General features: G+C 50.8%; 1 protein-coding gene and 1 long non-coding RNA gene across 3 annotated transcripts in view; one reads left to right on the forward strand and one right to left on the reverse strand.

The window, feature by feature from the left end:
* LOC144294940 (uncharacterized) overlaps positions 1-11,994 on the reverse strand; it is a 57,229-nt gene extending 45,235 nt beyond the window's left edge. The window contains exon 1 of the long non-coding RNA XR_013362290.1: positions 11,541-11,994. This is a non-coding gene — a long non-coding RNA (uncharacterized LOC144294940). The remainder of the gene's footprint in view (positions 1-11,540) is intronic.
* Positions 5,214-14,508, forward strand: B3GNT6 (UDP-GlcNAc:betaGal beta-1,3-N-acetylglucosaminyltransferase 6). 2 transcript variants are annotated; one of them, XM_077867157.1, is made up of 2 exons: positions 5,214-5,636; positions 10,279-14,508. In XM_077867157.1, exon 2 carries the CDS (start codon positions 10,279-10,281, stop codon positions 11,401-11,403), a length of 1,125 nt encoding a protein of 374 aa, XP_077723283.1. In that variant the 5' UTR covers positions 5,214-5,636; the 3' UTR covers positions 11,404-14,508. The 2 variants fall into 2 exon arrangements, with proteins under 2 accessions (XP_077723283.1, XP_077723282.1); XM_077867156.1 differs by lacking the exon at positions 5,214-5,636 and having other exon boundaries at positions 10,109-11,626; positions 13,118-14,508.

Here is a 14,508-nt window from a genome sequence, read left to right on the forward strand (position 1 = left end):
ACTGCAGCACTTTCTACTCCAAGCTTGGGTAATTTGCAAAGCAAAAGCTAGGAACTTTTCAATTAAATATTTATGGTCTATAAATACACAGCATTCTCAACTTCAGGAGCTCTGGAGTAAACACATGAACCCTACAGCTTCACACAACAAAGGGGAACAGATTAGAAACAGGAAGATCATACTGCATGAGCCATTGTATGTTTATGATTTCCATCTCTGGCAATGGCCAAAGTGCCATCTGTAAGATGTAAAACATAACTAGAATTTCCCACTTCTCATTCAGTGATCCAAAACACAGCTTTTCAAATATTAGTTTTGCTGGCCAAACCCGTTGGAATGCATAGTTTGAATCTGCTGACCATATGGTAGCTACGTCAACTAGTTCTTTTGTGTGTCAGGAAGAGGCAGCCTTTCCTAAATCAACAGAAGCTGCCAAGGAATATAAGTGAATTTGCAAAGCGATTTGGACTCTGCTTTGTTAAAGTAATGACTGAAAAGGGGTTGAGATTGCTTTAATTCCACCTCAGAATAGTTCATGCCTCTAAAGCAACCCTGCAACACATACCTCCTATACACAGGCATTCACCTTTTTATTGAGCTGACTGGCCTAGCTCTAGCAAGCGTGGGGTGGGGTTCCCCCCAATCCAGTCCCACCCCAGCTTTTTATTTTTTTCCTTGCTTTAGTCCTGGACTACAATAGTGAATAGGTCTACTTAGGTAGTGAATAGGTCTACTTAGGTGTTAGAGAAAGCAGGATTTAGGAGGCAGGGCCTAGTCTCCAAATAGGACTGATTCTCAGATGTGGAGAAAGCACTAAAAAAAGAAGATTCCTTTCTCAAGCCTTGCTATGTGGGAACTATATGGCACTGTGCCATCCACTCAGCAAGCTCTGGAATCCTGTGTCCATGTTAGATGCCAGGAGCACATTAAGAATAAGACATCCTATCCTAGGCACTTAGGCTCTAGTGCCCAACAAGTAACTGTGCCAGTTATATTTGGGGTGTCATGGAGGGAGGGAACAGAGAGCTAAGGGAATGCATACTAGGGAACTGGAGAAGAGAATGCTTCTCTGAAGAGGAATCTTATGTTAACTGAATGGGGCTCCTCCTGGGTGGCTCAGTGGTTGAGCACCTGCCTTTGGCTCAGGTCGTGATCTTGGAGTCCAGGGATCGAGTCCCAGATTGGGTTCCCCACGGGGAGCCTACTTCTTCCTCTGCTTATGTCTCTGCCTCACTCTGTGTCTCTCATGAATAAATGAATGGAAAAAAAAAAACTGAACGGTGAAAGTTAGGAAAAGAAAGGCTGGTCACAGCAGAGAGCAAGAAGTGAGTGTCTGGAGAGATGAGCAGGAATTAAGTCACACGGGGCTTTCAAAGCCTTGTTGAGTACCTGAATTTGGAAAGCTTCTGAAAGGGTGGAGAATGAACTAACAGGGGCCAGCGTGGGTACAGGGATACCAGCTAGAAGGTCAAATATATCTGAGTTATATGGGAAGCAGTAGATTCGGGGTGAGTTCCCAAGTAAGTTTGAGATTCATCGATTGTGAAGTCTGTGTGAGATAAAATCCTGGTGGAGAGCTTAAAGGTAGTAAAATACTGCGGATCTGGAACTCAGCTAAGCGATCTGGGCTGAAGACAGAACTCTGATTATCAAAAGCACACATGATATTTGAAGCCATGGGAATGGAGGGGATCATGGAAGGAAAGAAGAGAGTCTCAGACTGAGTCCTATAAACCAAACCATTTCATGATTAGGTAGAGGAATTATGAAAGACAGGACAAAAAGAAAAGAAAAGAAAAGAAAAAGAAAACGAAAGAAAGAAGAAAGAAAAAAAAGAAAAGAAAAGAAAAAGAAAGAAAGGAAAGACAGGGACCCCTCCAACCAAAGAGAATCACCACTCACTTGGAAAGGAATCTGGGAGTGAGAGCCCGAGTTCCAGTTCCTCAGGGTCTGTGTATGCCAGAGGCTGGGCTGGCGCAGCTGTGGCTACCGGCAAGACTAGGACCATGCTCCACGTGGCATGTGGGGTGGAACACAGTAGCCCTGATCCAACACTGCATTGAGGCAGCAGACTCCAACGGTAGCCCATTGGCATTAAGTTCTGATACATCACATACTTCATGTCCTTGGTGTCTAACGACCTGCCTTAGGATCTTGGCCCCCCACTGAAAAGGTACCTGACTGTAGCCAAGTCACTTAACTAGAAATGTTGGATTCTAGATCTGTAAAATGAAGGACTGTCTAAAGGGTTTGCACCATGGTTAGCATGAAACTAATTACAGTGGGTTTTCTGAATAGGATCCTTCCTATAAGAATGCCTGGCCTCGGTCTGCCAAGGGTACCTCAAAACTTGTGGACAACCCTGAGGAATCAACTTCTCTTCTGGATCCTCTCCCAGTGACAAGTTTGACCTGAACAAGGGACCATCCAACTTTCCTCCCCTTCCTGGTCATCAAGTGCCAGCTTGTGCTCACCGAAGCTGTTTGTTTGTCTTGGAGGTGGAAACAGGTTACCCTTCCTTATCCTACTCCAGTTTTTCGAGACTAGGGTGTGGCTGAACCACTGGACCGAGACTTTTTACACTAGATTTAAACACCCACCCATTGTAAAGAGGAGGACTGGAAAGAAGTTATGATTGTTATAACTCCACCTCTGAATAGTACACACATTTGTGAAGTCACCCTGCCATGCATATCCACTACACACATCTCACTAGGTTCCTCCCTGGCCACTCCAGAACCTTCCTAGAGAGGTCATAGTTTCCTGTCCCAAAGTCTGTTCATTTTACTCCAATAAACTTACCCCCATTTAACTTTCTCCCCACTTCAGGGGCACCTGAGTGGCTCAGCAGTTGAGCGTCAGCCTTTGACTCAGGGCATGATCCTGGGGTCCTGGGATGGAGTCCCCTGTCGGGCTCCCCAGAGGGATCCCGCTTCTCCCTCTGCCTGTGTCTCTGCCTCTCTGTGTCTCTCATGAATAAATAAAACCTTTAAAAAAAAAAAAAAAAGGAAGAAAGAAAGAAAACTTTCTCTTCACTTCAATTCATCCCTAACCTTCCCCCAAAGACATTTCTGCTAAGGAGAAAAGGTGCGTTTTTAGGGAGCTTAAAGAAAATGAATTAACGACGCTATGTCAGGGACATCTGGGTGGCTCAGGGGTTAAGCGTCTGCCTTCAGTCCAGGGTGTGATCCTGGAGAACTGGGATCCAGTCAGTCCTGCATCGGGCTCCCTGCATGGAGCCTGCTTCTCTCTCTGCCTGTGTGTCTCCTCTCTGTGTGTTTATAAATAAATATATATTTTATTGAAAACGTTATGTCATTCTGCCCTCCTGGATGGTTATCTGCTCCATGCCAGGCCTTGGATCCTCAGCCATGAGTGGGACAGGAAGTCACAGTCTGGGAAAAAAAAAATCCAGGTAGGTCCCTCCCTGGGGCTATACTCTTACCCTCGTAAGCCTGATTTAATTGGTGCTCCCATTCTCTTCCAGCCTTCACCTGCCAGAGAGTTTCCAGGAAGGCTGGGCTTCCTTAATCCTCCAGCTATCTCTTACCATCCCCCCACTGAACCTATACTCATGCCCCTTTCCCTCCTTCTTCCCACGACTCACTTACCCCGCCCCCTTCCTCATCCTTCACTCTTCTCTCATCCAGCCACTCCCCCAGTCCCAGGACCCTCTAAATTAGCAAGAAGGACAAGGAGCCTGGGATGCCAGGGTGGCTCAGTGGTTGAGCGCCTGCCTTTGGCTCAGCGGGTGATCATGGAATCCCAAGATCAAGTCCCACATCGGGCTCCCTGCATGGAGCCTGCTTCTCCCTTTGCCTATGTCTCTGCCTCTCTCTCTCTCTCTCTCAATCTCTCTCTCTCTGTCTCTCATAAATAAATAATAAAATTTCTTTAAAAAAAAAAAAGAAGAAGGACAAGGAGCCTGAGAGGTGAACACTCTCACAGAATATCCAGTAAATCACCAATCTCTAAAGCCATTCTGACAGCCCCTGCCCAGTTTAGGCTGGGCCACACCTCGCTCCCATGGATCACCATTGGCCCCTGGGGTCCCTGACTTCTGTCTTGCCCTCTCCAGCAACCACCATATGGGCTGCTATAATGAACTCTTGAAAACGGAGACTTGTCAAAACTTTCAGAGGACCAAGTTAAAACTCCAGGTATGGCATTCAAAGCCCTTCTCAGGGTACTTCTAATCTACCTTTGCATTTTCAACTCCCAATATTTATCCCTCCAACCACATGAAACCTGGAATATTTCCCAGATATCTCCTGTTTATTCCCACCTCTGTAGCTTTGCCTAGGGTACCCTCTCCTTGCCTGCTGGCAAAACTTCTTACATCTCAAAACCCACGTGATAGGTTAAATATGACCATCAACTCTTGGAGCCCTTCTCATCCTCTATCTGGGCTGCTCTTATGACTTACTTTGACTAACAGAATGTGGTGAAAGTGATATGAGGCAACTTCTGAAGGCCAGGCCTCCACATCTTGGAACCCCGAGACCACCGTGCCATGAGGTAGCCCAGGATAAAGGAGCACAGAGAGCACAAGGCCCAGCTGGCCCCAGCTGACCCATTAACTGAACAGATCCCCATGAGAGATCCCAGGTGTGTCAGGCACAAGAGCCTCCCAGGCCACCCACAGAATCTTGAAAAATAATAAATGCTGGTTGTCTTGAGCCATTACGTTTGGTGATGGTCTGTAGTGCAGCACTAGATAACTGGTATAACCCAGTTCTAATGTGAAGTCTTCCTTGGCTCGCCCAGGTTCCTTCTTCAAATTCTCCCTCTGCATCCCACCTCTTTTATAATCTTTCACTATCTGGCTCTCCCAAGAAATCATGAGTTCCCAGGGCAGCCATGGTGGCACAGCGGTTTAGCGCTGCCTGCAGCCCAGGGTGTGATCCTGGAGACCCGAGATCAAGTCCCACATCAGGCTCCTTGCATGGAGCCTGCTTCTCCCTCTGCCTGTGTCTCTGCCTCTCTCTCTCTCTCTCTCTGTCTCTGTCTCTTTCTCTCTCATGAATAAATAAATAAATAAATAAATAAATAAATAAATAAATAAATAAAATATTTTTTAAAAAAAATCATGAGTTCCTGAGGACAGAGACCGAGCTCTCTCCTGACCACCCCCATTGATAATGGGACGAAGCCCATGATCATTTGCCACACACAGTATGCTTGGATGTCATTAATGAGCTCAGAAAGTATGCCCATATGAACAGTTTACATACAATTTACTCAACAAAGATTTCAGAGCATATCCTGTGTTAATAGGCCCCAGGCTCTCAGTCTAGCAGGGAAAACTGATGATGACAGTACAGCATTCAAACGTTCAGTTGGGCGTACCACTGGAGAGAAGACAGCAGCTGTGGGTAGAGTCAACAAAACTGGAAGAGATGGCATTACCTTCCTCACAAAGCATAAGCATTTATGGTAGGAAGGAAGCCTGTAGCTGTCCACACTTCACCCTCCCTCCAAGGAGGACGTCAGATGTCAACGATTAGTCAGATTCAAATATATGGAACCAAGCCCAGGCTTAGAGATGGGCCTTCAGCTTGTGAAAGCAGAAGGTTAAAGATAGGTCCCAGTCTGGAGACGGCTCCTGTCTGTTTCTTCTCTCTTAGACACTCAAGGTAAGACGGGGGTTTGGGCTGCTTCCCATCACCTCTTCCTAGAGGGTGAAGCAAGAACCAGAGGGAGGACAGGGAGGGAAAGGAACCAGGGCAAAGCTTCTAGGTTAAGGCTCCATGCTTGGAGTTGGGACCAAAAGTAATAAAAGACTTGTTTGCCTGCCATTATTCCCCAGGAATACCTTAGGATGGTAGGGGGGCTGGTGGATGACCCAGGAAGCCGTGTTCTGTTCATCCACCCTGGCATGAAACCAGAGGAGGGAATAACCAACAGAAATTTCTTCTGTTCCTTTTTTTTTTAATATTTATTTGTTCAGGGGCGCCTGGGTGGCTCAGGTGGTTAAGCATCTGCCTTTGGCTCAGGTCATGATCCCAGGATCCTGGGATCAAGCCCCGCATCAGCTCCCTGCTCAGAGGGGAGTCTGCTTCTCCCTCTCCCTCTGCCCATCCCCCCACCACCTTGTTCATGCTTGCTCTGTCACTCTCTCAAATAAATAAATAAAATCTTTTAAAAAAAATTTATTTGTTCAATTATTTATTCATGAGAGACAGAGAGAGAGAGGCAGAGACATAGGCAGAGGAGGAAGCAGGCTCCTCACAGGGAGCCTGATGTGGAACTCGATCCCCCGGGATCATGCCCTGAGCTGATGGCAGAAAGGCAGACAGACGCTCAACTGCCGAGCCACGCAGGCATCCTGAAACTTCTCCTGTTCCTAGGAACATAAGGAAGAAAATCCCAGGCAGAGTGAATAGCATTGCAAAGAAAAGCAAACATATATGTGGAGCAATAAATGGAGAACAAAGAGTAGTGACAGGATCATAAAGGATCATAAACTTTATATAATCCTTTGTCCCACCAACATTCCTGTTAGTTGCTAACGCTACCATAGTACCCGCTTACTGCAGCCCATGCATGGGGTCAAAGTGACTTACACAAATCAACTCCAATCATCCTCAAAGGCATGTAGGTAAATGACCTGCCCACATTCCCACAAATGAGGAACGTGAGGTTTGAAAAGGTTTCCTAAGTGGCAGGTCTGTCCTCTTACCAGCTTGGCTACTCAGCAACCATGATAACAAGGACACATGTTCAACTGAGCTCATTGTACCAGGTTTCCTGCAGGAGGTGGTACTTGAGCTGAGTCCTAAGGAACAAGGGATCAGGACCAGCAGAGGCTGTGAAAGCCTAAGGTGTGAGGACCTAAAAGAGTACACTGAGAAAGGGGGAAATCCAACAAAAAGAACCACGGAGAATACCCAAAGCTCTGCAGTGTCAGCATCCAAAACCAGAGTTCTACATACCAGTGCCGCCCTCAGAAATAGGACAAGGCCCAACCTTCCCCTTGCTCAGATCATAAAGTGACTATGATTCAGCTCCCTGGATCAGCTTTATCAAAGTAAATGCAAGTCTCCTTGAGACAAGAATTACTGTTGCATTAAGACTGAGGTATTTATCTTTCTAGAAATGATTCTGGGAGAGGAGAAGGAAGATAGAGCACACTTTTCCATTTTTTTTAAAACTAGCATTTGTATGGCACTCTGGCATTAACAAAATTATCTTCTTGCTCCTTATTTCACTAAGGGATGAGTGTTAACCCTCTCCATTTTTCAGTTGAGGAAACTCAGGCCCAGATTAATGACTTGACACAAAGTCGCACAGCTACTGAAAGCAGCTGAGACTCCTGCCCAGTTACTAAGACTCCACATTCTACTCTCATTCATTCTTTAGTCTTATATTCACTGAAGAAAAAAAAAAATGTTGCCTGCCACAAACAGGCCGGGCACAGGACAAGCCACTGAGCCTACAGCGATGATAAATTAGATTTAGATCATCTTACTGTCCTGTCGGCGCATCAAACACTGAAGCAGGAATACAGTGAGAGCTACAGGAGCCTACCTCTAGTATTTCTAATGAGACTCAGTGATTGCACCAATGCTTTTGCAAGGCTCTCTCACTTTTTTGGGCAGTTATTGGCACTGCCATTATTTCACTGAACACCTGCTTTGTCCCCATCTTGTCCTAGACGTGGTGCATGGCCTATAATACACAAGCACTAGAGCACAATCCAACACAGTAACATCTACTATATGGAAATGACTCAACCTGGAAATATTGGCACCTCTGATAATCACAATAGGTAATATTTACTGAATACCTATTATGTGCCAAGTACCATGCTAAATTCTTTACATACATTATCATTTACTCATCACCATGACTTAAATTAACTTGCTCAGAACATGCAATTAGAAACTAGTAGAGGCAGGAGCACCTGGGTGGCTCAGTCGATTGTCTGCCTTCGGCTCAGGTTGTGATGCCAGAGTCCTGGAATCAAGCCCCAGGTCAGGCTCCCTGCTCAGTGGGGAGTCTGCTTTTCTCTCTGTCCTTCCCCCTCTGCCCGCCCCCATGTGCCCCCATGTGCTCCCACGTGTGCTCTCTCTCAAGTAAACAAAATCAAACAAAAAAATAGAAACTAGTAGAGGCAGTATTTGAACCCAGGCAACAGCATTTTCTACCATTATGTTATCTGACCTGCCACCCTGTGCAGGACACTGGTGGTGAACAACACAGATGCCATTCCTGCCCATCAAGGTGCTTACAGACTAGGAAAGAAGATACACTTTAAAACAAATAATAGGGGATCCCTGGGTGGCTCAGCGGTTTGATGCCTGCCTCTGGCCCAGGGCATGATCCTGGAGTACTGGGATCGAGTCCCACGTCGGGCTCCCTGCATGGAGCCTGCTTCTCCCCCTGCCTGTGTCTCTGCCTCTCTCTGTGTCTCTCATGAATAAATAAATAAAATCTTTAAAAAGTAAACAAAACAAAAACAAAAACAAAATGTTCTGGTCTCCTTTGAGCTACATTAAAGCCTAGCCAAGGAAACACCCATTCAATGGATGTGGAGGATGAGGAGGCTAAGCAGGCATTAAAATGTAGGTGAAAGAGGTAGAGGCAGGGGAGCTCGAGGCAGAAAGATATTGCCAGTCTAAGGCTGTGACCTGGCTGATGGTCAGGGCAGGTGGCTGATAGTAGGAAGGTGTGACGTGAAATCTGCATGGTTCACAGGTACTCCAGCTATTGTGGAGGAGGGATTCACTGAGAGCCAGGAAGTATGTGAAGAGACCAAACAGGAGGCTATGTCACTATGTCATCTGAGCAGCAGAAGCTAGTTTGAGTTGGAATGGGACAGGGAATGGAATTGGGAATGGAAGGAGACAGGTCGATGGAATATTTAGGGGCTAAATCATCCGGGCTTGGGTGGGGGAATAAAGACAAGGAGGGAGTCGATCACAGTTTGGGGCTTGAACAAAAACCACAGTGGTTGGTGGCACTCTGGGACAACTCTGGGGACAAAGATGAGAGTTAAGGTTGCACCCGGAGTGGCTGTGGGCCACCACATGCAGCTGCTAGGGGGACATAGGGACCAGAGCCTGGAGGTCCTACAGGAAAGGAGATATCCAGACAGAGCCCTGGGGACCTCCTGCCATTAAACGTGGAAAGATGTAGAAATGAGCAAAGAGAAATGAGAGACATGGTTAAAAAGGGAGGAGGAAAGAAGGAGAGGGTGGCAGCTCTGAAACAGAGAGAAGTATGTTTCAAGAAAGACAGTTCTTTAGGACTCAGTGTGATGGGATTTCTCAGGGAGTAAGTACTGGAAAGGTTATTGTAATCTGGAGTCTGACTTGCGAGGGGTCTTCAGAAAGCAGGGCCTTAAGTGCAGCTGGGCAGGTGGGGGAGTTAGATACATAGAAAAGAGGGCCTGACCTGGTATGTTTGGGGAACAGAAAATGATACCAGGCAGGAAGATAAAGAAGTGGGGCCAGGGGCATCTGGGTGACTCAGTGGTTGAGCATCTGCCTTCAGCTCAGGCTGTGATCCCAGAGTCCCGCATCAGGCTCACCGTGGGGAGCCTGCTTCTCCCTCTGCCTGTGTCTCTGCCTCTCTCGTGAATAAATAAATAAAATCAAAAGAAGTGGGGCCAGAGGAAGTGGAAGAGGTCAAAACATCAGTGCCACTCATTGACTGGCTACTTCATGCTCCCAACAACCCTGCAAAGTAGGAATCTATTAGCCCTTTCTTAGAACATTCAGCCCTTGGGATGGGAAGTGACTTGTTCAAGAGGATGTGTGTAAGTGGGGACACCAGAATCTGACCTGGGTCTGAGTCCAGTGCTTTCACCTCATGCTTCCTTGACTAGGGTGGAAAGGGGGGAAATAGACTCTGGGCTGACAGGGATGGAAAAGAAGGAAAGTGCACAGAGGGATTGGGATGCAGGAGCTCCAGGATATGGAGCGTGGGTATAAGTAAGGGAAAGGGTAGAGAGCGTCGGGGCTTCTGGTTGGAGGAACAGGGTAGGCAATGGCACCATTTACTGAGGTGGAAGAGCAGGATGTGAATTCACAAGAAGATGAAGATTTTGACTTTGAGTCTGCTCGGCCCAGGTGGCATCCGGGGGAGATATGTGAAGGTCAGAGGACTCCAGACTGTGGAAGACTCGAGATGCTTCCACGTAATCTGGAATTGTGGTTTCCTTTTACCCTAGAACAGCAGAGTCGAGAAGGGCCTGGTTCTGGGAGAGCCCTGATGGGGCCGCTGATGTCCAACACGACTCCTGGTTCACCTCTGACTCGGTTTCCCCCACAGATGGCTTTCCCCTGCCGCAGGTCCCTGAACCCCAAGACTCTGGCCCTCCTTCTGGTGGGCGTGAGTCTCTTGGCCCTGCACACCTGGTTCCTCCAAGCCTCCAGGCCCCAGGAGGAGACGTGGGACGGCTCCACCGAGGCGCAGCGGTCGGCGCGGAGCACAGGGGCCCCGTGCGTGGCCAACGACTCGGTGCGCGCCACGGCGGACTTCGAGCGGCTGCCGGCGCGCATCCAGGACTTCCTGCGGTACCGCCACTGCCGCCACTTCCCCCTGCTCTGGGACGCGCCGGCCAAGTGCGCGGGCCCCCGCGGGGCCTTCCTGCTGCTGGCCGTCAAGTCGTCGCCCGCCAACTACGAGCGGCGCGAGCTCATCCGCCGCACCTGGGGCCAGGAGCGCAGCTACGGCGGGCAGCAGGTGCGCCGCCTCTTCCTGCTGGGCACGGCCGCGCCGGGGGACGCGGACGCCGAGCGCGCGGGGCGGCTGGCGGCGCTGGTGGGGCTGGAGGCGCGCGAGCACCGCGACGTGCTGCAGTGGGCCTTCGCCGACACCTTCCTCAACCTCACGCTCAAGCACGTGCACCTGCTCGACTGGCTGGCGGAGCGCTGCCCGCACGCGCGCTTCCTGCTCAGCTGCGACGACGACGTGTTCGTGCACACCGCCAACGTGCTGCGCTTCCTGCGGGCGCAGCGGCCCGACCGACACCTCTTCGCGGGGCAGCTCATGGACGGCTCGGTGCCCATCCGCGACAGCAGGAGCAAGTACTTCGTGCCCCCGCAGCTGTTCCCGGGGAGGGCCTACCCGGTGTACTGCAGCGGCGGCGGCTTCCTCCTGTCCAGCCACACGGTCGGGCTCCTGCGCGCCGCCGCCCGCCGCACCCCGCTCTTCCCCATCGACGACGCCTACATGGGCATGTGTCTGGAGCGCAGCGGCCTGGCGCCCAGCAGCCACGAGGGCATCCGGCCCTACGGCGTGCAGCTGCCCGGCGTCCGGCAGTCCTCCTTCGACCCCTGCCTGTACCGCGAGCTGCTGCTCGTGCACCGCTTCGCGCCCTACGAGATGCTGCTCATGTGGAGGGCCCTGCACGACCCGGGGCTGCGCTGTGCCCGGGGCCACAGGACCTCCTGAGGCCGGCCGGCCGGCGGGGCGGACTGCGGGGGGCGAGCGCCTCCACGCGGCACGGGCGCCCTCCGTGCCCTAGAGCATCTTCCCTGCCCTGGATGCCTTCCCTCCCACCGGCTCAGCCGCCTACGCTGTGCACTCACCTGGGTAGGGATGGAGAAGTCCTGGGTCCCGGCCCCATCTCCACGATTTCTGACTGTGTCGCTCTGGGGGGTCCTCAGAGTCCCAGGTACTTTTTAAGTTCCTCAAGCGACCCTAATGTGCGGCTAGGAAGGAAGCCGGCGGGCCGGGATGTGTTTTCCCTGCAAGCCCAGCTCCAAGGCCCCCTCTAGGGCCTGCCGCGGCCAGCTCCTGCACCGGGTTCCCGCGGCCAGGGGAGCAAGGCGAGTGTCGGGGGCAGGCGAACCAGATGTCACCCGTTGGGTGCAGTACATGAGTTGTCCTTGCCATAATTCGCTCCCCGAGTGAACGCAGAAGGAGCTGGACTGAGTCGTCAGGGGGATCCCCTCCCCCAGGACTCAGTTCACACTGGGGACCTGGAAAACACCCATGGCAGAACTTGGTGGATCCCAGAGCCTTCCTCCACACCAGTCCTCTCCCACCGCTGCCCCCCGGAACATCTCTATGAGGTCAGAATCCCCACTGTGCAAAGTGGGGACCTGAGGCTCAGTGAGGACCATGACTGATCCAGGGCCATATGGTCATTCCCTGGTCATGCCACCCTGTGCTCCTCTCCACACTGGCCGGCCACAGCTGATGGCCTCTCCTAATGGTCTTGCCCACGGACACCCACCCCACCGACACTTAGTCGGGGGGTGAGAGAGAGTGGTGCAAGCAGGGGCAGGGGTGCAGACAGGCCTTGTGCCGGGCCGGGCTTCAGGGTTGGTCAGCCCTGGGGAACCAAGCCAGGGGTTCAGGGTGGGGTCAGTGGGGGTGAATAATGATGAAACTATGAAAGACGGTGATTGGGGAATCTGGACAGTTTTGAAAAGCCTGTGGAGGTCAACGTACAGACCCATGTTGGGGCTGGGGAATCCGATCAGTAGCCCTGAGGGACAATGATAAGGGAGCACGCAGGGGTGACTGGAGTCTGTCCTGAACATCGGTTAGAAGGCCGAGGGGGGCGGGGTTCAGTGATCAGGACTCTGAGGATCATGCTGTGCTCCTGACCTCCAGGAGCTGCCAGTCATCTTGGCTAAGAAGGAAAATCAAGGAAACAGCTTCAGGGTGAGGCAGAAATGTGTATCGGGGTCCCAGCTGTGGGAGATGGACAAGAGCGAGGCAATGTCAAGGAGGAAGGAGCCTGGGTGGGAAGTCAGGAGGTTGACCAGATGCCTTCCCTGCCCTGAGGACAGGGTCCATTCCCCCCTGCCCCCCCCCCCCACTGGGGAACAGACTCAATCTGGGACCATGTGCAGTGTCCTGCTCTATGGGGCTCCCTCCTGACTCCGCATCTCCACACAACCTCTCCTCCCTTCACAGGGAATGTCTTCCAAAAACCACCACCTACCATGTGTCTCGGATCATTTAGGAGGCGGCCAGCTTTCCACCAAAATCTGCTACTCCCTCCCTGCTGGGCACACACCTAGACTACACAGCCTGGCCTCTGTTGCAATTAGGTGTGGCCATGTGACCAAGCTTTCTGAGCTGACAGTGGGGGGACACCACAAGGACCACACCTGGCCCCTGCCTCACCTGTGCTCACCTTTCCCTTCACCAGTCTTGGAACACGGCTGGGCCTGTGACCCAGCTCAGAGCTTGCAGATGAGGATAACCCTCCAGGCCTACCTTAAGACAAAGAAGTAGCAAAGGAATGCATGGCTCAGAGGTTTGGCACTTGCCTTCAGCCTAGGGCATGATCCTGGAGTCCTGGGATCAAGTCCTGCACCAGGCTCCCTGCATGCAGCCTGCTTCTCCCTCTGCCTGTGTCTCTGCCTCTCTCTCTCTCTCTCTCTTTGTGTGTGTGTCTCTCATGAATAAATAAATAAAATCTTAAAAAAAAAAAAACTACTCGAAATCAGTAGTGCTGAGGTTGAGAAACCTCTTTTTCTCTCTGCAAGGACCCAGAGTCTACCTTGAATCTCCAACAGACCTTCACCCAACTCCCAACACATGTCCGACTGCCTCAGTGGTCACCTCGGCTTGAATGCGCTGAGGCACACCTCAGGCCTACGCCTCCACCGATGTTCCCATCTCAGGAAATGGCACTATCCGCTGATTTGCCCACACCAGGAAGAGGGGGCAATGGTATAGCTCAAAGTCTCCTTCTCCCTCACAGCCCATCTGGTCAATCACCAAGCTCCATTGATCTTACCTCCAGAATCTCTCTCCAGTCAGTTCTCGTCTGCCCATATTCTTCTCCCTGGCACCAGTCTGGCGGGTTACCACCGGCTCTCACGTGGGCCAGAGCCACCTAGGGATGCACTCTCTACACTACTGCAGGCAGAAGGCAGATCTGGTCATAACTTGGCCCCTCTCGAAATCTAGCCCTACTGTCCTCAGATAAAGCAAACGCTTTCTGGGACTGGCCCTTTGACCCGAATTCCTTTGATCTCCAGTTTGATTTCTCCTCACTTTGCTGGGGCCTTTTGACATTCTGTGCACACTCTCTTGCTCTTGCCCCTGGGCCTTCCAAAATGCTGTTCCAGCATTGGAACACTTTTCTACTCTTGCTTCATTGGATATAACCTCCACATATAAGGTGAGGCGTCACTTCCTTAGAGCTCCGTGAATTCCGCAGAATCCCCAGCATCTGCTACTGTGCCTGGAACAGTGCTGTATTCGTTTCCTACTGTTGTGACAAATTACCACAAACATGGTTGCTTAAACCCATGCAGGTGTATTATCTTACAGTTCTGGAGGTCAGAAGGCCAACACAAGCTTCAGCGGGTTAAAATCAAGCAGCAATGTTGCATCTCTGACTCTCCTGCTCCTCCTTCACTTCTAAGAGCCCTTGTGACTGAGGCACCTGGGTGGCTCAGGTTGTGATCCCAGGGTCCTGGGATCGAGTCCTGAATTGGGCTCCCCTTGAGGAGCCTCCTTCTCCCTCTGCCTGTGTCTCTGTGTCTCTCATGAATAAATAAACTTTAAAAACCTAAAAAAAAAAAAGAA

This window comes from Canis aureus, chromosome 23, assembly GCF_053574225.1.
Source record: "Canis aureus isolate CA01 chromosome 23, VMU_Caureus_v.1.0, whole genome shotgun sequence".
Taxonomy (NCBI): Eukaryota; Metazoa; Chordata; class Mammalia; order Carnivora; family Canidae; genus Canis; species Canis aureus.

Coding starts and splice junctions, on each gene's coding strand:
- B3GNT6 (XM_077867156.1), top strand. CDS start 10,135: ATGCTTCCACGTAATCTGGAATTGTGGTTTCCTTTTACCCTAGAACAG.